Source organism: Copadichromis virginalis, linkage group LG9, assembly GCF_057382275.1.
Source record: "Copadichromis virginalis isolate Kocher_CV1m ecotype Utaka linkage group LG9, C_Virginalis_male_GT1.1, whole genome shotgun sequence".
NCBI lineage: Eukaryota > Metazoa > Chordata > Actinopteri > Cichliformes > Cichlidae > Copadichromis > Copadichromis virginalis.
In genome coordinates, this window is record NC_140626.1 from 22,164,057 (window position 1) to 22,185,726 (window position 21,670).

A 21,670-nucleotide genomic window follows, 5' to 3' on the forward strand; every position below is an offset into this window, starting at 1 on the left:
CAATCATTACAAAGTGAGTCAGGGGATCAAGTGGACATAAGCAATAACCCCTGTGGGTGTTTTTATGTGGAAGGTGGATTGTCATCCCTCCAGAATAAGGATGCACTCTACATAGAGAAAGACTGAATGGCACAAGGGACAATTGCCTTACAGCAAGACGCAGGTCTGCACAAAAGTGGATGAGACTACGTTGTATACATGTGCTGTGACAGGAAACTAAACTCATCGCGGTGTGTTCAGAGACATGGGTCTGAAAATGGACCAGTAACTAACCCAAATACAGTTTTTATAATCACAACCACTCAACACTTCTCCCCAGCTCTGTGGAGCTTTTTAGTGCCTTTGTGCTCTTTTTCTTTTTTAATTCACTCTCACTGCTTTCATAGTGTGAGATTATTCCCAGTTGTTCTTCTCAGGGGGGAAAAAAGGAACAAACAACTAATGGCAGGCAGTGTTAGTGATTAGATATTTTCCAGCCAACTAATATACTCATTGTATGAAATATACTAGTTGTAAAAAGGTCAACTAGTCTAAAGGATAGAAAACACTTAACATTCAAACTATTTTGTGTGTATTTTGTATGAAATCATTAATCACATCCCTTATTAATCAAATCATGTTTCAAATGTTGCTGAAATGTGCAGCACATGACAACAGGTGTAACATTGCAAAGAATAGTTTGCAGAACTTAGCTAATCTTAGCAGTGCTGGCAGCAGTAGTCCTGGTTTCTTCCAGGCTAATTTCCACACCACGGTGCAGAATGTGGTTACACCTGGCTTCATTTGTTTGGTTATTCCAGTTTATTCAGTCAGAGCCCACATGGCGCTGCAGCGCCGATTAGTGGCAGGTGGCACTGTAACATCTTTTGAACTGGTAATTGTCATTGTAGATGTATAAAAGAAGCTGTTGCTGTTAGCGTTTTTGGTGCCAAATAGCAAGGGCAGAAATGTTTAAACGTCTAATCGCACACATTCCTCTTAGTGACTAGCTGATGTGCTCAGTGGAGTCTTTCTCTCAGGAGCTGGTAGACAAAAACTGGACTACAAAACAAAGCTGTCTTATTAAACACATGGCACAGAAATATTTATCTAGTAAATATATATTTAACGACAGCTCCATGTCAGGACTGTTTCAATTATCTCTCTATGGCCAAAAGTTTAATGTAAGTCAAGAAATCAACATAAGTCAGTGTCTTAAGTGAGCTTGTATGTGAACTGAATTACCAGCTGTCAGGCCATACATTTAACTGATCAAAAATGAGTGGGCCCAGGCTCTGTGCCAGAACCGTTTGGAGTGATGAAAGTGTTTCTCTGTCTTTGTCCATCTTGTGCCATCAGTGGATCATACAACTACTGCATTTGATACTTATGAAAATGTGTTTGCACACACAGTGTGAGTGCATCATCCTCTTCTTGTGTGTTCCTGACCTACATGTGACTTTATTGGTCAGAGCAGTACCGATTTGATGACTGAAGAGTTTTTCCTATGAGTCCATGTGGAACAGCCGATGCGTTGATGTGTTCAGCGAGCGTGAAGTGAGTCAGTTTAGCACCACACACTGCACTACAGCCGCCAGAAGTTGTACATTGTTGTTGAGTACAGTAATAAATGCCAGCGCTTCGGACTTCATCAAGTGTTTGCTTCCCTTAGCTGTTCACAAACTCTGAGCTCATGATCTTCATTCCCTTTGGCGTGCTTGACAAGCTTCCTTTGTCTCCACGGACTAAGCACATCTTGGGACGGGTAAGATGGAGTCAACTTTTCAGTAAAGGCTTTGCGATTTCTTTGCTTTCTTTCTTTGGAAATTTCCTGTTCTGTTTTATGATTATTTTATTTTAAGAACAGATGAGAAATGTAAGTGGTGTGGGCGCAGGTTCAATGCTATTCTTAGGTTTGGTACACATGCTAGCGGGATGCCCTTTGGTGATGTGGGGGAAGCAGCAGTCGAACTGTCGAGATGCTCCGAGAGGCAACAGGAAGCAGAACAGCTGTGGCTTCTGTCTCTCTTTCTCATCCGTCTCTTTTTCTTTCTCCATTATTTTTCTCCGTGTATCTCTCTCTCATTCCCCCTCCTCTTCGTTCTCTCACCATCTGTAATTAGAGATGGTCCCTGGGCTCAAGTGGCCCTGCATGTACTGTAGCTAGGTAACATCAGTCAGATGTTGGCTGCAGGCCCTGTGGGTTTTATTAGATTAGAATCACAGTCAGGGGATGGATTCTCCAGCTTCATCTGGAAATTTTGCATCGGGATGCTATTCCACCTTAATCCTTTATACTCATTTTTATCTGGTGTAAACAGTAACTTTTGTTTTGTTATTTTGTTATTAAAAGTATCAGTACTTTATATTTTCTCAAAAACCCGTCTTTCAGTTTAATAAAAATAAGCCAAAACTTTCAAATCTGTGCTTTATTACAATAGATTTGTAAATGTCTTCATCCATGTTATTTATAAATGTAAAGCTATAGCAAGCAGAAATTATCTATGCCACTTTACGCCCAAAGATAACAAAAAAAGCATTTTTGCTGTTCAGTTATTAAGATGTCATAGCTTGTTTACAGAAACCAAACTGACAATACTGTAATTTCTTGATAAGGATTCATTTGTAGGTATTTGTAGGTTACCACTTGCATGTATTAAATTAAAGAAATTAACCCAAAAAAAGATATGTCTTAATGAATTTTAGGAGTACTGGGGGTAGACAGCAAGTAGTTGCTTCCTCTTTTTAAGATTATGTGTTTAAACTAAGACCCAGGTTGCCTGTAGTTTGCTTGAAAGACACCAACTTGTCTGCAAACACTTGCAAACTAGATAAACTGTGAAAAGTGTGACACAAAGAAGAAACAGAAGTTGTCTGCAATGATAAGATAAAGATAAGATAACCTTTATTAGTCCCACACGTGGGAAATTAGTTTATCACAGCAGGAAGTGGACAGTGCAAAAGTTATGAGGCAAAAATTAGAATACAATAAGAATAAATACAGTACACAACTGTACAGAATAGAATAAAATAAAATACTATATACAGTAGAATAAAATAAAATAAAAATACAATAAGATAAAAATAGGATACAAATACAAATACTATATACAACTGAGTAAAAATACAACGATGACAGAAAGGATTATTGCACTTAGTATTATTGCATATGTATGGATGTGTGTGCTTGATCAGTTAAAGTCTTTATTATGGAGTCTGACAGCAGTGGGGAGGAAAGACCTGCGAAATCTCTCCGTCCCACACCGTGGGTGCCGCAGTCTCCCACTGAAGGAGCTGCTCAGTGCTGTCACAGTCTGCTGCATGGGGTGGGAGATGTTGTCCATCAGGGATGACAGCTTAGCCGCCGTTCTCCTGTCACTCACCACCTCCACTGGGTCCAGAGGGCATCCTAGAACAGAGCTGGCCCTTCGGATCACCCTGTTCAGTCTCTTCCTGTCCCCAGCAGAGATGCTGCCGCCCCAGCAGACCACGCCATAAAAGATAGCAGAAGCCACAACAGAGTCATAGAATTTCTTCAGGAGTGGGCCCTCCACTCCAAACGACCTGAGTCTCCGCAGCAGGTACAGCCTGCTCTGCCCTTTCCTGTAGAGGGCGTCTGAGTTATGAGTCCAGAAGCACAAGTTTTACTAGCCCTAGGCTACTATTGTGACGAGTGTTTGCAGACAAGTCAAGTTTATTTCTATAGCACATTTAAGAACAACAGCTTTGGACAAAGAGCTGCACATCTAATATAATCAAATAACATAAAAAAAATAGGACAAAATGACGGTTTACGAAAAGAATCAGAGAAAGTCAAAGTATTCACATCTCATTCTTATTGCAGTTTTCAAGCAGCTTAAAGTGTCTAATGTTGCCGAGTTCCTGATGAAGAAATAGGTTGTTCCAGAGTTTTGGAGCAGCACAGAGATCTTCTGTGCTTTAAACTAGATTTAAAGATCATTTGCTCAGCAGACCTCAGTGATCTAGGCGGGAATGCGCAAACTTAAATGATCAGAGGTGTAAAATTGTGCCAACCTCTGGAATGCATTCAAGGCATTAAATAAACTCAATTCAGGAACTGATTGGCAGTCAGTGCGGGGATGCTAATATAGGTGATATGTAGTCTTGCTTGCATATGCCAGTTATGAAGCGTGCCGCAGCATTTAGGACCAGCTGCGGTTGGCTAAGCAGCTGAACCTGAATAAAAACTATTACAGTAGTCAAGTCGAGGCCTAAGTTGACCCGATTCTGGCTCCAGCTTTATATTTTTTATACAGACACAGGACTGATATCAAGCTTTTCATCTAACTTGGGACAAAAAAGTTATAAACACATTGATTTTATTTCTGTCTAACAAATCAGCTAAAAAAACAAACATGAGTACTGAATTTGGATCCAAAACCTTTAAAATTCAAGCATTTGACTACATGTGAATTTATGCAATAACTGCTGATTGTCTCAAGACTTTGCAGGATCATCTGAGTACAGTAAATATGTTCTTGTGAAAGTAGGGTAAGAAAATCAAATTAAATTAAATGGTAGATTTTTTGTACGGGGATTTTTTTATCGACAAAAGGATTCATTTAGCAGTTCTTGAAAGCCTCTTGGAGAGTTTCATTTATATAATAGCATTCTTGGCAGGGCAGTCGCCCTTAGGAGGGGCCTGTCTGACATTTCCTCAGTGATCTAATTGTAGTGTATTTTAGCCCATTAGTGGTCTATTAAAGTTTGCTAAACATCATTTGTATGCCTTGTTATTTGCACTTTTTACAGAAAACAAAACACTGTTCATGTTGTTAGTGATTGTCTCCATCTTTGGCGATACGCCTCGGTCATAATCAATCAATTATCATCAGTGTCTGCTATTGCTTTGTCTCTTGTTTATGATGTCTTCAGTGTTATGATGTTGTATTGATATAAGGCGGATTAACTCATGAACCTGAGTGCTTCATCACTTGCAAGTGCGTGCGGCAGTGCTGAGAGGTTGTCTTTTGGGCTATTTACTTTGAGAGTGGTAGCGAGTGTGAAGTCACACTAGCATGAAAACTGTCCACTCCTGGTTTGGTGGTCCGGTGCCTCAAGAGACTATCCTGTTACTGAGTGTACACAGGTGTGATCCGTTCGCTTAACCCGATACATCGAACTGCTCTCATCTGACTTGCTTGAATTGCAAAACTGAATCTTCGTTTCTTCTCTTCCTCTGAAGATGCTTGGAGCAGAGGGAGGCTGATCTAAAAATAGTGAGATGTAAAGACCACGCTTGGTAATGAATTATGCATAATCACTAAGCTTCAGTAAATTTTCTAATAGCTTCCTAGAATTTTTTTTAAGTGGTTACATCCCATCATCTTCAATGTAGTTCTTAAATCACAAAGTCTGTTAGCACCCAGATGATACTGTAGGTATGATAGATGAGGGACAAGCTAAAGAAGCAGGGTTACTTTAGGGTTTGAGGAGTATTACAGGTTGACAGGTGTGGAGATTTTGGAGTGATATTATATAGCACTCTCACCAACATGATGAATACTCAAAATAACATTTTTGATAATGGCAATCGCCATTTTTAAAAACTTGAAGAAGAGGCACTAAGCCTCCACTGGTAAACAAATGGTGTCCCAGTATATAAAATGGTTTCTCCTCTTCATTACCAATCTGGATATATAGTATATTTGGCCTTCTACCATATTTAAAGCTTGGAACGCTTTTAATGTCTTGGTTTCAGGTAGTAGAGCTTGTTGTCCATTAATCAAAAGGTCGATGGTTCGATCTCCATCACCTTCATGTGCTAAAGAGTCCTGGCAACTATTTCCATCTTTGTGTGCTGAAATGGAAGCGCCAAACTGAAGTCTTATATATTTTGCAGTAAGTGAAGTGCACAATTTTTCTTAATTAGGCTTTTATGAAGCATCGCCTTTTTTATTTTTTAAAAAGGCTTTAATCTCAAGCTTGAAAGCAAATGCACCTCGCCAAATTAAATAATTAGACACATAACCCCCATTGAAACCCCTTTTTGTTTGTACACTTCTGCAACAGTGTCAGTCTAAATCAGCGGTCTCCAACCTTTTTTGCGCCACGGACCGGTTTATGCCCAACATTATTTTCACGGACCGGCCTTTAAGGTGTCGTGGATAAATACAACAAAATAAAACTAGTACCAGTACCGAAAAAAAGATTTATTTATAACACACGTGAAAAGACCCAGGAAAACAGAGTTAACGATAAAAACAATAACAAAATAACGCTGAAAACCGATAAAAACCCTGAAAACCATACATTTCACACCTGAGCCTCAACTCTCGCAGCCCGGTACCAAACGACTCACGGACCGGTACCGGTCCGAGGCCCGGGGGTTTCTGGACCGCTGGTCTAAATATCCAGCTGGGCACATTGGAAGGAAATTCCCATGAGCTGCTCAATGTTAAAGGAAACATGTTCAAATTAAATGTTCTTCATTCAGACTCAATTTTAAATAAGCACCTCTGCAAAAGAGCAGCACAAGGTCAAATAAAACAGATGGTTTTGAATATTAATATACGCAAAAGATCGCAGCTTCATCAAATCAGGTCAGCCTCCACAAGGTGACTCTTTTTTTAACTATGGAAGGAAACAGCTGTTGGTATTGTCTTTTTTTTTTTTTCAAAAGTGAATGAAATTGGGATGTTATATTGATTCCTCTCCCATGGTCCAATTACTGTATGCTGGTTTTGTAAGCTGTCCTTTTTGGCCTTTATGTACTTGTCAGTGTGAGGGCCTGCTGACGTCATTGTGTGCATGTATACTGATCAATAAGCCAAAGGCAATGCCGGCACTCATTTCTGTGGCAGAAGCAGAAGACATTGATCTGTCAAATCCCGAGCTGATAATCATAGTGATGCCTGCTGGCAGTGAAGAATGCTATTATGTTGTGCTATATTTACTTTATAGCAAAATAAAACAACTAATCTGAACTGTAACTTTATTAATTTGACATCGATTACACGATTACACATTTAAATAAACTTCTCTGGCCTAAGCATAAAATCTTGGCAGGGTTGGCTGGAGCCTCATCGCTAGATAAACATGTTGTCATTTTTATGCATTACTTTAATTTAGTAGGATCTTAAAAATCTCTTTTTATTTAGAGTTTGCAGAATATACCCTGATTATTGTGAATTTTTGGCAGTATGTAGCGGATTTTACATGCAGAAGTCACTTTTGGTACACGTTCAGAGACACGGTATCACACTTTCTGATCAAATGTCATCACGCTCAGCATGTTAAGGTTTTTGCCTCTAGCATTTAGCTTAATTAGTCTGCCTTTCACCTTCTCACCTTGACCTCATGTTGCCATCAACAGGGTTTAGGTTAGATCTGAAAATATTAATGTGCAAAGGTTTGAGATACTCTAGATTTGTGTCTGTCATACTGTACCACCAGGAAGGCTTCTGCTCTGCTTCTAATTCATCATGCATGACAGTAACTCCAAACATACAGCCACACAGAAACATTGGGGAAGAACAGGAAGTCCTGCAACTGTGTAAAATGTGGGCCAAAGGCTTTAAAGATCTTACAGATTGTACACAAGTGAAGCAAAAAGAACCGGTGCTACTTTGAAGGCAAAAAAGTATCAGAGATCAAAGAAAATATCAAAACCGACCATCAAAATTTGAGCTCATGCTGCCAATTGAATGAAGCCTGTCTGTACATAGAGATGCCATCCTGCCCTTGATGAGGACATGTTGTTCACATTTAATGAAGGACTAGGAGCTTAAAAACAAGGTGACTGGACTGGACTAACAGAGAGTGCACATTTCCACACAGTCAGGAAAAAAAACCCATAGAATAAATGTTTTATTTTACATATAACCTTTTCCCTGAAGGATACATTTTAATGTAATCCCCCTCATATCACAAACATTTAAATTTGCAACTATTTTTCCAGTAGACTGTAACAATTAATTATTTTTTGAATTATGTTACTCTAATTTTGGAAAATCTTTGGAAAACACTGGTCAAGACTATTAGAAAATGTACTTTGTAACATACTTTTATTACCTAAGGGACAAAAATCTTTTTTCTTTGTCAAGGGGCCAGAAAAATGTACAAACATCTGTTTAGTAAGGCGACATAGTCAATACAAAAATAGTATAAAAACCAATCATGCTTAGTAACCCTCCCATGATACACATACTGATTCATGAAGAATGACACAATTGAAAGAGTCAAGACGCATTTTTTAAATGATTTTATATTACACAACAGTGGAGTTCAGCTCCAAATAAAAGAAATAGAGCTTAAAACCACTGTTGCAGTGACATGAGGATGACTATACCACGGTGTGTCACATGCCGAGCAAACACCCTGAATGATAATCCTCAGAAAGGGGTTAACCCTGATCAAACCAAATATTCACAATATAATCTAGGATTTAGGCTGGGCTGCCCAAAACAACATTTTCTCTCCATCAAAAAGGGGAAAAAAAATACAAATCTGCGTTTACCAGAATGTCATATGAAGCTCAGAGCTTGTATAATCATCCAGGTTGTGTCATGGTCCTGGGCCATGTGGGCCCAGTATTCTTAGTTCCTTGTATTTTTGTATTTTGTTCCTTGCTTAGGCCATGTTTTCTGAGTTGCCCTGTTGTGTTGTTCCCTAAGTGTTTTCCCTTCATGGCTTTTACCCCCTGTGTGCCCCTCTGTGTATCTGTGAGCCCTCGTCTCTCCTTATGTTTTATTCCATGTTTCCCCTGCCCATTATGTCTAAGTTCTCCCCGTGCTCTCTCTTCCCCCTGTGTGCCCTCTATGTATTTATGAGCCCTCGTCTCCCTTTGTGGTTGTTTCATGTTTCCCCAGCCCGTTATGTCTGTGTTTTCCCCGTGCTCTCTCTCCTCCTGTCTGAACCTCTGTGCACTTCCTGTTTACTTTGTGACTCTCACGCCTGTACATGTCATGTTCAGTTCACCCCGCCCTGTCTCGTTATGATTATCAGTGTCACCTGTGTTCCCCGTGTGTTCCCACTTTCCTCGTTAACCCTCTGTGTATTTCTGTCTGCGTCTCCCTCTGTTCGGCGTCGCGTTCTCCCTCATGCTGTGTGGATTTCCCTGTTTCGCTCTCCTTGTGCTTTAGTTTTCCCAGTTTAGTTTATTTTGTATTGTTTCTCGTGGCCAGCAATAAAGCTGTGTTTTTTGAGTTCATCCCCGTGTGTGTGAGTTTTGCGATTGGGTCCTCATCCTGCCTGCCACACAGCGATCCATGACAGGTTGGACATTAAATGGCACAACTGCTTACTCACTTCTCATCTGTGCTTTTCAGTTTGTATTTTTCCACTGACTGTGCTGCATTCCCCTGTTGTTGCTCCCCTTTTTGTAACCAGAAAATTAAGATTAGTTAAAGGTTTATTTTGCAAACTTATGACTAAGATTTTATGTCACGTGTTGAGTCATGTTTTACCACTATTAGATTACTGAACATCTCAGCCTGTGTACGATCTGACGTAACAGCAATGTGATGAAAAAGCACACATCACAGCTTCGTCACTGGCTCTGATCATAAAGAGATGGATCTGAGTTTCTTTAGAGTAACCGCTGCAATTTTAAATGCCAGTTTACATGGCTATAATGTCAGACATGTAAGGGTTTTTTTTTTTTTTTTTTTACCTTACTTTTGTGTCATTAAAAGACCAAATGGAAAATTTCCCACTTTTTTCCCACTGATGATGAAAGCAAATATAGCATTCTGTCGATGTCGCGCACGTAATCGCTTCCTGACGTTTTCTAAGCAACATGTGTTTAGACTAAAGTTCAAGCCCTTTAAGCCTTTGTCTCTACCGAGTGTAACCTCTTGAAGGCGAAGTGGAACACATGTAAACTTCCCAGATCACACACTCACACACAGACATAAAAAGCTTCTGCAGCTGCTTTTGGTGCTTTCTGGAATTTTCAGGCCGGCCCTGTATGTGTGTGTGTGTGTGTGCGTTTGAGACAGAGAGTGTGTGTGTGGGAGGGGAGAGGGGCACGGGGGCTTGTTTTTGGGGCTGGAGGACGGCCGCAGTGCTCCAAAGGAGTGCTCTCGCAGCGTGGGAACGACGCTTGTCTTTTCTCTGCCTCTCAGGGACTAAAGTAGGCCAAAGAAGGACTGAGAGGAGCTAACTTTCTCCTCCAGATCCAACTTTTGCTGCTCAGGCTACAGAAGCAAAGCTCTGGAGCCAAGACAAGGGGATTTGTAGGAGTGAAGCAGTCAGGCTGGTAGGAGTTCCTGTACTCCGTGAGAAGATGGGCAGCAGCTGAGGAGATTTTCTCCCAGCCCGGCTGAACAGCAATAGCAGTCAACTGGGCAGAAATGTATCACTCTGGCAGTGAGGAGTCAGATCTGGTAAGTTTGTATAAACATGCTTTCTGCCGTGTCCTTTTCTGAGCCTAGCTTCTTCTTTACTTTAGACAAAGAGGGAGGTTCTTGTTGGAGAATGGAAGATATCAATGTGATATTTAAAGGGGTATCATCACACATAAGTGATATTTTACTCCACTGGTGCTTCAACAGAAAGTTAGTGAGGCTCTTTCTCAAGTTGCACATGTTAACTCTCATGCAGCATGCTCTTAAGACAAAGAGACTCGTGTGAGCAACCAGTATGAATTTGTGAGCACCGCTGCACGACCACTGCTAGCCTGTAGTGAGGAAATGAGATGGTGTTTAACAAATGGGGAGAGGGAAAGAAAGTCAACAGCCAGGAAGAGGTAGGTTTTTATATACAGAGACCGGTAGAGAGCACATACCTAGGCTCAGCCTGAATGTTTTGTTTCAAAAAGAGGTTCTTAAAGAGTATAAATGAGTGAATGTCATGTCCAAGAGACTTTCTAGTTAGTATCTCAAATATTTACTGTTCTGGTTGTGTGTGCTTCATGTCTTTGTGCGGGTGAATGAAATGATTACAGAAACCTTTAAAGTCTGCCTTTTGGCAGTGGTTGTCATAAATAAAATACCAGTTTGATAACACACATCCTAACAAGCAGGGTTTAGACCCCAGGAGCTTCATTTCAGATACTGGTGTAGAAGCCAAACACCTCAACAGTACAAAATTTATCAGGTTGAATTTAAAGACAATGAAAATATTTCCATTTGATGAAACGCTTCAAGTATAAAAAAAATTAGATGTAAAGTTTAAAACAATTACACACAACAGTAAACAATCTGTTTTAAAGAAGTTGGAACAAAATCATATAGATTACATTTTGCATGGATTATGCAGAAAACCAAAGGGATTTTTCGAGACTTTCCTTTGGTGTGCCAAACCAGGCTAACTAAAGCAAATAAATCATAGCTGCAACATTTAAATCACCTTCTTTATGCTGAGCTGTCAAATCAGATCTAGTCTGATAAACACAGGACCTGTGGAGGTCACTGGCACTAGGACATCTAGTAGGGGCTCCTTTAGGGTTTGTAGCCAGTGGGGTGGGGACTACATGGCTCGGGCTTGTTCTAGCACATTTATGGATGCTCACTCAGCTTGGGATCTCAAGGGTTTTGACTGCAGTGTCATCATGTTGAGTTTTTGTCATCTTCCTTGAGCAGTTTTTGTGCTGTGGTGTGCTAGAGAGAAAATGCTCCCATCCACATGGATTCCAGGACTAACACTTTCCCAGCAGCAACGTTAAGCAACGCTCTGCTGGGAAAGTGTGTGTTTATTATTCATTCTTATTCTGTGCATATGTTCGTTGGGTCCATGTTCTGACTTTGTGGATGATTTGTAGCTATATGATAAACTATCTGATTAGCAAGTTGGTTGTCTTCACACATCCACAGAGAAGCATTTGCTTGATTACACGAGGTGCGTGTTCTCGGGTTGTGGTGTGAACCTAGCTCTTTTGACTGACTGAACCCACTCTCTACGACTGCCTCCACTCGACTTGGCTTATCAAGCAGCACCGTCTTTTCCAAGCATGTAAGTGTTAGTGTGTGAATTTCTGTGTGCCACTGAGAGCTGTGGATAGGTGAGTTTACAGGCCTGATTATGAAGAGCTGTTTGGAAGATAATAGGTCAGAACATGAATTTGAAGCAAAGGACAAAGTGTGTTTATCATATACACTTAAATATTGTAGAATTACCATCAGCCAGTTGTTCCACTGCACTAAAGGTAAATTGCACCCTTTATAGAGTTGAATACATATTCAGGGTTTATTTTTAATAAATTAGAGCTTTTCACTAATCCTCTGTGTATGTAGGGTTGGGGGCTCTGTATATATAGCAGACTAAAGTAGCGAGGTTTGAAGGGAGGTTTTTTTGTTTTCTTTAACTCAGAAGTGGTTGGGAAATCCCAATTTGTTCCCAACAGGTCAGTTTTTCGGAAATCGGACCAGAGTATATAATTTGTCGGTAAAATAAATTAGGCTGAAATACTATACTTGTGCACAGTGCCAGTTGTAGTATGATTTGTTTTACACCACTGAAGATGGTTAGCAGCTCGTGCTGCTCTCTAAGCCAGGTCTCATCAATCATGCGTCTGCTTTGTACACCAGGAAACTGTCAGAATATTGATGATGCAAGTAAAAAATAGCAGCACAGAGCAGCCCTCAGTCCTTTTTACCGTATCCCCCTTATCAGATATTTCATACAGTGATGCTGTTTCTTCACAAAGGAACCAGAGTGTGAAGAGGGAGGAAGAAACTAGATCTTGCTGTGAGGGGATTCACTGCTAATGAAACCAATTTCTCTCAAAGGACGTTTGCTGCTGGTTGTAGGTAAAAATTTACTGGGGGAAAGGGATTAGCACATAATCTGCAGTTGTAGGGGACCCGTTACTCTGCATTTGTCTTGCTGTAGTGTTATAGAAACAGTGCAGCAGAATTGGAGCAAACATCCCAACAGTACATGTTCATTTGTAAGTCATGTAGTCATAACAGCTGAGCACAGAACAGTGCCTAATAAGGATAAATGAGTATGGGTTTATGGGGAGCTGTTGGCCTGTTATCAGACAGAAATGTCAAGTCGTTATATTTCACTTCCATCTCGAGTCTGACACTGTCTACTCTGACTCGGTGGGTATCTGGTTTTCTACAGCTAGTCTCTAGAGACCCCTGAAACTAACATCAGCCTTGCCAGGTAGTCCTTTAGGTAAATGTAAGTTCTCTTTAAGTTGTACTAAAATTTGTTTGAAGTCTACTGAATCTACTCTGACTTTGATATATTTGTTGTGTGTGATTGTTTTATTTGTGTGACTGTGATTATAACTACAACAGCTCTTTCATTTCACTGAGAACTTTTACCCAGTTTCTATAAGTTGTATTAAAAATGCTGACGTACAGAGTTTGCTGGGTTTCTAAAAAAAAGTAAAAACCTGCCAAAACAAGCTAACACTGTCTGTTTTATGGTGTGTAGCTTGAACTGTTTGATGACGGTGTTAATCTCGCCCATGGTTCTGATTGGCTTGTCCTTCTTTTGGTGCTTATTGGACCAGTGTTTTTTGTTTGTTTGTTTGTTTTTGGGGGGGTGTATTTTTAAATCCAAAAATATTTGTTTAATATCTCAATGAGGACAAAGCAGTCAACTTGGTGGAGTGGACAGATTAAAGAAGTCTGTAGCAAAGAAAGACAACTACTCTGACTTGCATCATAAAGTTTCAATTGCAGGTTTTAGCAGTCAGTTGTTTGATGGAGACTGAATTCAATAAAATAGCCATACATGGTACATACAAACTTTTCATTTAGCAACAATGTGTGAGGTTGTTATGCAGAAAAATATTGTTACACATTAGTCATTACTTCTTTTTTTTTACCAGTTAACAATATAAACCTGAGGCTACACTCCCACATACCAACACAAATCCTTATTTTAATGAGGACACACATATGAGCTTCCTTTTAGTGTTTACGTATGAATACAAACCCGACTACGCAAAGCAAAGTCGAAAAGGGACTTCAAAGTGATCTTTAAAGTGATTCTACTTTAGAAAGGTGAACAGGTAGAAAAGTCTGACTGCTCATCTTTGTTACCTGTTGAAGTTCATGCTCTGGCTGCTGGTCTTAGGTCAGCATGCACTCAGCTTCCTGGGTTCTTGGCAACATTTATGTTAGCATGATGTGTTTGCAGAGTCTTGCAAAGAGCCATAATTGTGTTAGCAGTATAATGCAATAAAAATGCAAGTAATGTCCAGATCTCCTGTAGATCGCACTACCATTTTCCTCCTCTGCCACATGAAATGTAATCAGCTGATTGCAGCTTGAGTGAATCGTCCCAGCATGCAGATACCTAAAGAAACCTTTTAAAACAAGTCACGGCACAGTTGTAACTGCAATATAGTTACTTAATTTAGTGCAATAACACTCCAAAGGTTGATTCTGTTCATCTGGACGCAGCGTTTCCAGTGGGAGAAACGTTTCGTCACTCATCCAAGTGACTTTTTCAGTCTCACCTGACTGCAGTAACACATTATCCAAGTTCATTCTATCTAACATTCACACTCCGATGAATGCATCTGAGAGCAACTCGGGATTCAGTATCTTATTGAAGGATACTTGGAGCAGCCAGGGATCAAATGACCAAACTTCCGATTGTAGATGACCTTGTGTACCCACTGAGCTACGGCTGCCCCAACCGTTATGTTGTTCTTCTTATCTTGTTTTCAAGTAACCAATCATTAAAAATAATCAGGGATAATTTCCAGTGTACTCTTTCTTGCCGATTCCTCCCTGTTTTGGTTAGTTATCTTATTCAGTAGTGATGTCTGATATTAGTTACAGTTGAATAGTTCAAAAGTTTCCCTTTTATATGTTTTCCTCTCATTATTCTAAAGTTTATCAATGTTTTGGTCTTACTTTATGTGACCAGTGATCAAAGGCCAGTGAATAAATGCATGTTTGAAATGCATACCTCCTCTCAAAGCGACCTGCCACGAGGCTTCTTACCAAGTTTCTAACTAGCCTTTAATCATGGTGCACTCCGGGATCCTGTCATGTAATCGACAGCCAGTGGGTCCATCACCTCGATGGGATGGTGCACTTATCTAATGCACTGGCACATGGAATGCTGGGTAAACACTTTCTCAGAGGCCTGTCAGTGTCACCTTGACGTCCATGCAGCCAATCCCTCTTTTGCAACGGCAGAGAGATCATTAGTCCTCCCCCATTTCTGTCTCTCTCCTTATTTCTTTCATGCACACTTTCGTTGTCTGTTACAAATGTAGCAGGAGTCTGTTTCTGTCTAACTTTCCTGCTCACTTTGCAGTCATTCCTGTGTTCTGTGTTAAATATTAGTAACCATTCCTTGTAGCGGTCACACATCGCTCACACTTGGCTGTCATGTCTGCTCCCATTGTCTTCGTTTGATGAAGGAGACGCTGTTTGTGGAACGATGATTTAATTGACTTTGTGTAGTGGCTTTGAGTGAAGTGGCCGTGATGGACAGATGGCTGGGAAAAGAAGCTTTGGTTCCAGCCAAGAATGAGTCATGCCAAGCTTGAAACTGCAAGCACACTCGCTCAGCCTATTGTCAGCCCACTGTAGTCAACTACAGTCTGTGTGCCTGAGCTGTAGATGGCTTGGCATGAGCAGTAATCTTCCTTCTTCAGCAGGATATGAGTTACAGTACGGTATACTGACCACAGTATCTCAGTTTTACAGTGATTGTATGCTGCATCTTAGAATTTATGTTGTGGTTATTTGTTTGTTAAGTTAGCAGACTGCACAATAAACTGCTGATTTTTGATTCCTTCTTTAAATAACTTTTATCTTGGCTTTGCTCTTTAGGATCAGCAGTGCCCCCTTGCCCTCCAACTTTTAAGTGTTTGTTACTCATTTCTGATTGGATATATTTGCAACTATATCTTACACAATTGCCACATTATCCCATCAGCAAAATATGCAATTAGTGCTAGGTTTTTAAAAAAAAAAGCCTGGCAGATGAATAAATGAGCCTGGGTAGATGCACCTTTAGCTGCAACAAGCAGTTCATCACAAAATGCTGTCGGTCTCACCCAACTGAGATTTAAACTGGCATAATGAGTGGTCTCACTGTCGTTATTTCACTAATCTGCATATATACAATTAAATTGCCACCAGTGGAAGTACTAAAAGATAGAAATAACTCATATGGCAAGAAGCAAACACATTAATAATCCAGAACTGTGACAAAGTCGTTGTAAAGTGGGATGAAGGGCCCAAAATAAACAAAACAAATACCAGCACAGTGCTTTGCCAGCTGTTGATGAGTCACTGAAGGCACATGACAATTCTCTTCATCCTTCAGCAACAGAGTCAAGGAAACCCAAGCCGCTGAAAATCTCAAGAGAGAGAGAGATGAGAGATAAAAGAAGCAGAGTAAGAGGTCAGGATGGAATCCGAATGAATGGGAAAAGGTGAAATGAAGTGCAAACAGGAAAAAGGAATGTGAGAGGATATTTAGGAAACCACAAGAACAAGGGACATGAGTGCAGACATGAGTGAGAGTGCAGTGCTGAGCTTGAGTTAGGTCGCAGAGAAAGAATCAAGAGTAAAACTGGTAAAACTGACTAAAAAAAGGCCAGCGTGAGCACTTTATAGCCTGCTTAAATAGACTCCATGTTCTGCATGGCTAAAGCTCTCTTTTTTCCATAGTGGACATGTACTGTATAGAGTAGTAGCAGCAGACTTTAAAAATGAAAATAGAAGCTCTCGGATCATGAAGAGATTCCCTGGTGTAATGGCTTCACCCAGCGTAAGTGATTGTGTCAGATATAAGAGGCAGCAACAACTGAGTCAGCTTCCTCTTTCACTGTGGATATTTCCACTGTGATTTGTATGTTCTAGTGTAATGATCGCCATCCTGTCGCTCCATGTAGAGGTCAGTGGCGGTCTTGCAGCAAGTACCTCGGTCTAAATAAATTAATAAAGGTGATGTAGATATTTAAGGACCTCTCAATTCCCCACCTCCACTTTTGCCCATTCTGTGTGCTGCTTTTAAACAGCCACCCCTGAAACGAAACCTGTTCTCTATCCCGAGTCTAAAGCCATTTAAGCAGCTCTGAATCTCTGTATTAAATTTTCTGGCACAAATTGACCAAAAACTGATGATTTCATTTCAGTAAGCATTTTGAATTTCAGTCTCATTTTTGCACTTGATATGATGTCAGGACCTAATTGGATACTGGATACTTCTTGTGGGAAACATAGATGTCGGTAGCAATTTTTGAAAACCATTCTAGTCTTTGTTATGACAACTCGCAGCATAAATGAAAATACTTGACCTGTTGGGAATAGTCTCGGCACAGTACTAGCGTTTCACTTCCTCAAGCAATGCTATTTAGTACTCAAGTGTCTCGTATCATATTTGGTGGCAAATGTGATGTGATATGTGGCTTTTTGCAGAGCATCAAACTGCTGCGCTCGCTCAGATGTTTGTTAGCGGTACACCGAATTTTCATCTCCTTTTGATGGTGACGTGCTCACCCAATCTGCTGGGTGAGCCCAGATAGAAAGAGAGTACTTCTCCTTATGGATCAGAGCGACACCATACTGCTGTTAGATTATTATTAGTGTCCTGTGTGTGGTGACACAGTGCTGTCAGTATCACAGGTCAGATGTGTCGGGCAGCCGGAGGCTTGTTCTGTCGCTGCAAGTTTCCATCAGAGCGCAGCCTTCACAACTCCACCAGCCTCCTCCCCGGGCTCCACAGCTCCACGTTCAGAGCATCTGTGCCCTGCCCTTAGAGCTCTGCGGGCCAGTGTTGAGCCACCAGAACAAAACATATGTGACCCTCGCATGATTTCATAGTGCTGTGGACTGGTCTACTGAACTGCTGCATTTGAGGATATGTCATGTTACGAAGGTTCTCATGACACCTTTTCTTTTAACTCTGAGTGTGCACTGGCTTTTGTTTTGTCCACCCTTTCTGTTCATTTGGTTCTAAACTATAATCAGATAAGATTAAGATTAAGATAATTGGCCTTAACAATATACAATTACATTAATTATCCTTCAGCGTTTTCCTTTGTGTACAGAGTGTCACGAAGTGCCTGTATTGGAAAGACCTAAAGTAAATGGATTCCTGTCATTTGTTGCTTTTGATAAACACCAATGATTAGCGTGTCATTCAGAGACCTACAGTTAGTGCTCCTCAGGGAGTTGCTTTACTGGCCAGTTTAAATCGCTCGTCCCACAATTTGACCCCTGACTCAAATGAGCACAGTCTCCTGACAGGTCACACTGACACACATCATGTGTCAGCAGAGCAAAAAAAAAAATCATTCTGAATAATCCTTCTGCAGGGTTTAACTTCTGCTAGTCCTATATGAGGATGGGAAATTTTTAATTAACGTTGTAATTATTCTCATTTGTCCTTTGTGGCTTTGCAGTGCTCTGCTCACATGTAATGAATCAGCACTGATCTGACAGGAGAGGATTTAGAGCAGCTTTCACCTCACAATCCCTGCTGCTGAGAGCAGAGGGAAGAAGACATAATTAAAAAAGATACAGTATATTAAACTTACTTCAGCATAATGCATACAGTGCAGTGCTAATTATTCTTCTTATTTTCTTTCTATAAAATGTCCAAGGTGGGCATTTGCTCCGCAGTTTAAAGTCCACAGATATTGATCTTTAGAAAGTGTGTACAAAAACACCTCAGACAAGAAGTTATACAGAGAAAACACGCTGCACTTGTTTCATTAATGTTGAAAACACTGTTTGTTTTTTAAATCTATTTTGTTTTGTTTTTTAGACTCACAGGAAATATGAACATCGACATGTTCAACATGATTATCTACAAGCCTGCTCCTTAATTCCTCTAATTTCTTAAATAAAAAGCCAAGTGGTTCAAAGGCAAAGCTTCTTTTAGGGACTCACTGAGCAGCTGACCTTGAAGTAACAATGATGCAGAAAATACCCACAATTAAAAAGCTGATAACAACAAATTTCTGGCATTTTTGCTTTGAAATGAAAATGATGAACTGACTGCCAGAGCAGTTTATTTTCTGTCAGTTGATTATATGATAACTTCCAGCTCTACCAACAGTTTTGTTTAGCTTTTTTTACTAAGCTCGTGTTGAAATTCTTGAGTGTTTGTTCTGATGTGTTGAAATGGTAACTGGCTGGTTTCTTCCATGCAAAAATGTGCTTCTTTTCTCTTTTCATTACATCATTGTGAAATATCCATGTTGGGTTTTAGGACTGCATTGTTTTTGTTTTTGTTGTCTTTTGTTTGGGTTTTTTTGTTGTTGATAAAACCAGCAGCATTTTGCTTTTCCAGAGGAGGGAGTACAACGAAAAGTTGCAAGAATAGATATGAAAGTAATTAAAGATGCAGTTTTAATGATGCATTTGCATTCTGACTTGTACTTTGGATCCTTCCTGAAAAAAATTATGAGGTGACATCAGTTTCAGCAGCTATAAACAGCTCATATCACAGTGTGAATGTAGTGCGTTTGCACATAGAAGACAGCACGGTGCATGGTTGGCACATAAACAGTGTCCATATAGCGCATGCACTGCCCAGCACTGGTCACTGCAGAGACACAAGGAGCAGATGGACTGACTGTGAGGGGTAACTGAAGGAAAAAAATAAGAGAGGAGTGACAGAGGAGGAGGAGGAGGAGGAAGAGGAGGAGAAGGGGTGGGTAGAGACAGAGATAGAGAGGCAGAATCACTGAAGTAGTACAGGAGGGCTTGTGAAGGGGAGTGAGCAAGACAAATACTGACAGGCTGAGACACAGAATGAGAAAGGGAGAGCTTCCAGCACCTTAAAGGCAGCAGCAGCAGCTTCATTAGTATCAGGAGGAGAGTCGGTCACATGCAGCCACACCGGGACTCATGTAGATAAACCGCTTTTACCCATCGCTTATGGAGCAGCAGCACAGGGAGTCTACAGTGGAGGACAACAAGGCTGGAGCCAGAGCTTTAAGGAGAGGATGAGAAGCATCACTGCAACCTGACTCACACCGGGAGTCAGCCTCAGCACCTGCAGCGGCAGACTGAGCACTCCGGCTATCAAGGAGACTGGGGCAGACGGGGAGAGAGCTGCTGAGATTATGCGCGGGGCAGAGAGCTCCTGTGGATTCCCCATCTTTGGCAACAGCAGCAGCAGCAGAGGGGGCAGGAGCTGTGGCTCTACAGACAGCAGCCGAGCTAGCTGGAGCTGCAGAAAAACAGGAAGCTCTAAAGCAATTCATTTATCCAGAGATGAAGGTAGCACTTACAGCCAAGGTGTAACAGGAACCAGCTGTCGATGTAGCCACAGTGTTGAATGTACCTGTAGCCAGAGCAGTGACGGTAGCTGCAAGGTGACCACAGCAGTGCAGTCAGGTGTAATTGTAGTAGTAGCAGGGGGGCAGTGGCTCAGGACCCTGAATGACCAGTGTGGCTGATGAAGGCCACCTGGATCCGCTTGCTGAAACGAGCCAAAGGAGGTCGTGTCAAGAGCTCCGATGCCTGTGTAAGGGGACTTTTGAGTGTGCTTACATCATGAAAATCAGTGTGTTCTGTGTGCGTGCACTTGTGTTTTGTGCGTCTGTGCTTCCTTCATGCATCCATCTATCAGTCAGCAGTGCTGGGGTCACTCTGGCATTGTTATGTATTGCCTGGTGATGATGAGAAGTTGGGTGCTGTTATCAGTTATGGCTGTCAGATTCTGGGCAGAGCTCCATATCACCTCCCTCTGACCTACTGGGACGGTGTTCTCGATCACGCTTCATCTTTAATCGTGACCTGAGTAATGATAGCAGTCCAGGTATGCTCACCTGCACTTTTCAAGTACAAAAAAAAAGGTTTATGTGCATTAAATAATAGTTATAGGCCATGATAAGGAGCAGCATTTTCCAAAGAAGTAATTTATACTGTAGGTAAAAATGTTTTGAAAACCACAGGTGGATTGAAAGCAAAAGAAGCCAATACAGCCAATACAATCTAGCTAATTAACGTAGTTTAAAATGAGCTGTTTATTTCAGGTGAGAGGGATGAGAAACAGAGAGGTGATTGATGTAAAGAAGGGCTTTGTCGTAGATGGAGGAGATAAATTTTAATAACCTTGTTTTATCAACAGCAACAAATCTCGTCTCTTTACTATAGCGTAAGTGGAGAGGAGGCACGATCATCCTTCGTATGTATGTGATGGCTGGATAATTCTAATCAGGCACAGAGTGAGGGAGGCTATTTTTAGCTCAGACAGAAACAGAGTGTAATGGTGCAGTGAGATGAATGAAAGACCTTGTGTGGGTGTCAGAGAAGCGTGCAGGTAAGGATAAGACTCATGCTGTCTTCACTTAGTTAAGAAAAACCCCGTTTTATCATATATCCTGATAATTACCTGAAACTGGAACAGATTTGATGTTGATCTGCAAGCGCAATATTTTTTTAATACCCACAAATAAGATAACAAAACTTTTTATCTCATATTTGTGTTTTTCATCTGTACGTCCGGATTTATGCCAGCATAAATGTGGCTACTAATTTCATGTTTAGTATATATCAAAATCAAATCCAAATTAACACATTTTATGAATGCATTATTTAATAAATTATGGAATAGAAGAGTATAATTTCAAAGAAAAAAATCTATATATAGCAGCTTATTCTGCTTCTCACTGGTTGATTTTTTTTTCTATACTTTAACTGATTTTGACAACATTTCCAAATGTCCACGATAGCTGACGTTAGGAGCGTGGCTATATCAAAATTAAATTTACATGTGTGTATCAGAAACTATATATTCCAGCTTGTTGTGGCTTCCACGATCAGTTTGCTGCTGCTATGCA

General features: G+C 40.7%; 1 protein-coding gene across 4 annotated transcripts in view; it reads left to right on the top strand.

The window, feature by feature from the left end:
* The window catches only part of cacnb2a (calcium channel, voltage-dependent, beta 2a), a 74,106-nt gene that overhangs the window by 24,603 nt on the left and 27,833 nt on the right, over window positions 1-21,670 (top strand). The window contains exon 1 of one of the 4 annotated variants that reach the window (XM_085468213.1): window positions 19,554-20,352. The exons of 2 other annotated variants lie outside the window; for them this stretch is intronic. In XM_085468213.1, coding sequence (XP_085324339.1) covers window positions 20,284-20,352 — 69 coding nt within the window. In that variant the 5' untranslated portion in view covers window positions 19,554-20,283. Of the gene's footprint in view, window positions 1-19,553; window positions 20,353-21,670 lie in introns of those variants that run through there. One more of the 4 variants, XM_085468215.1, reaches the window with a different exon arrangement.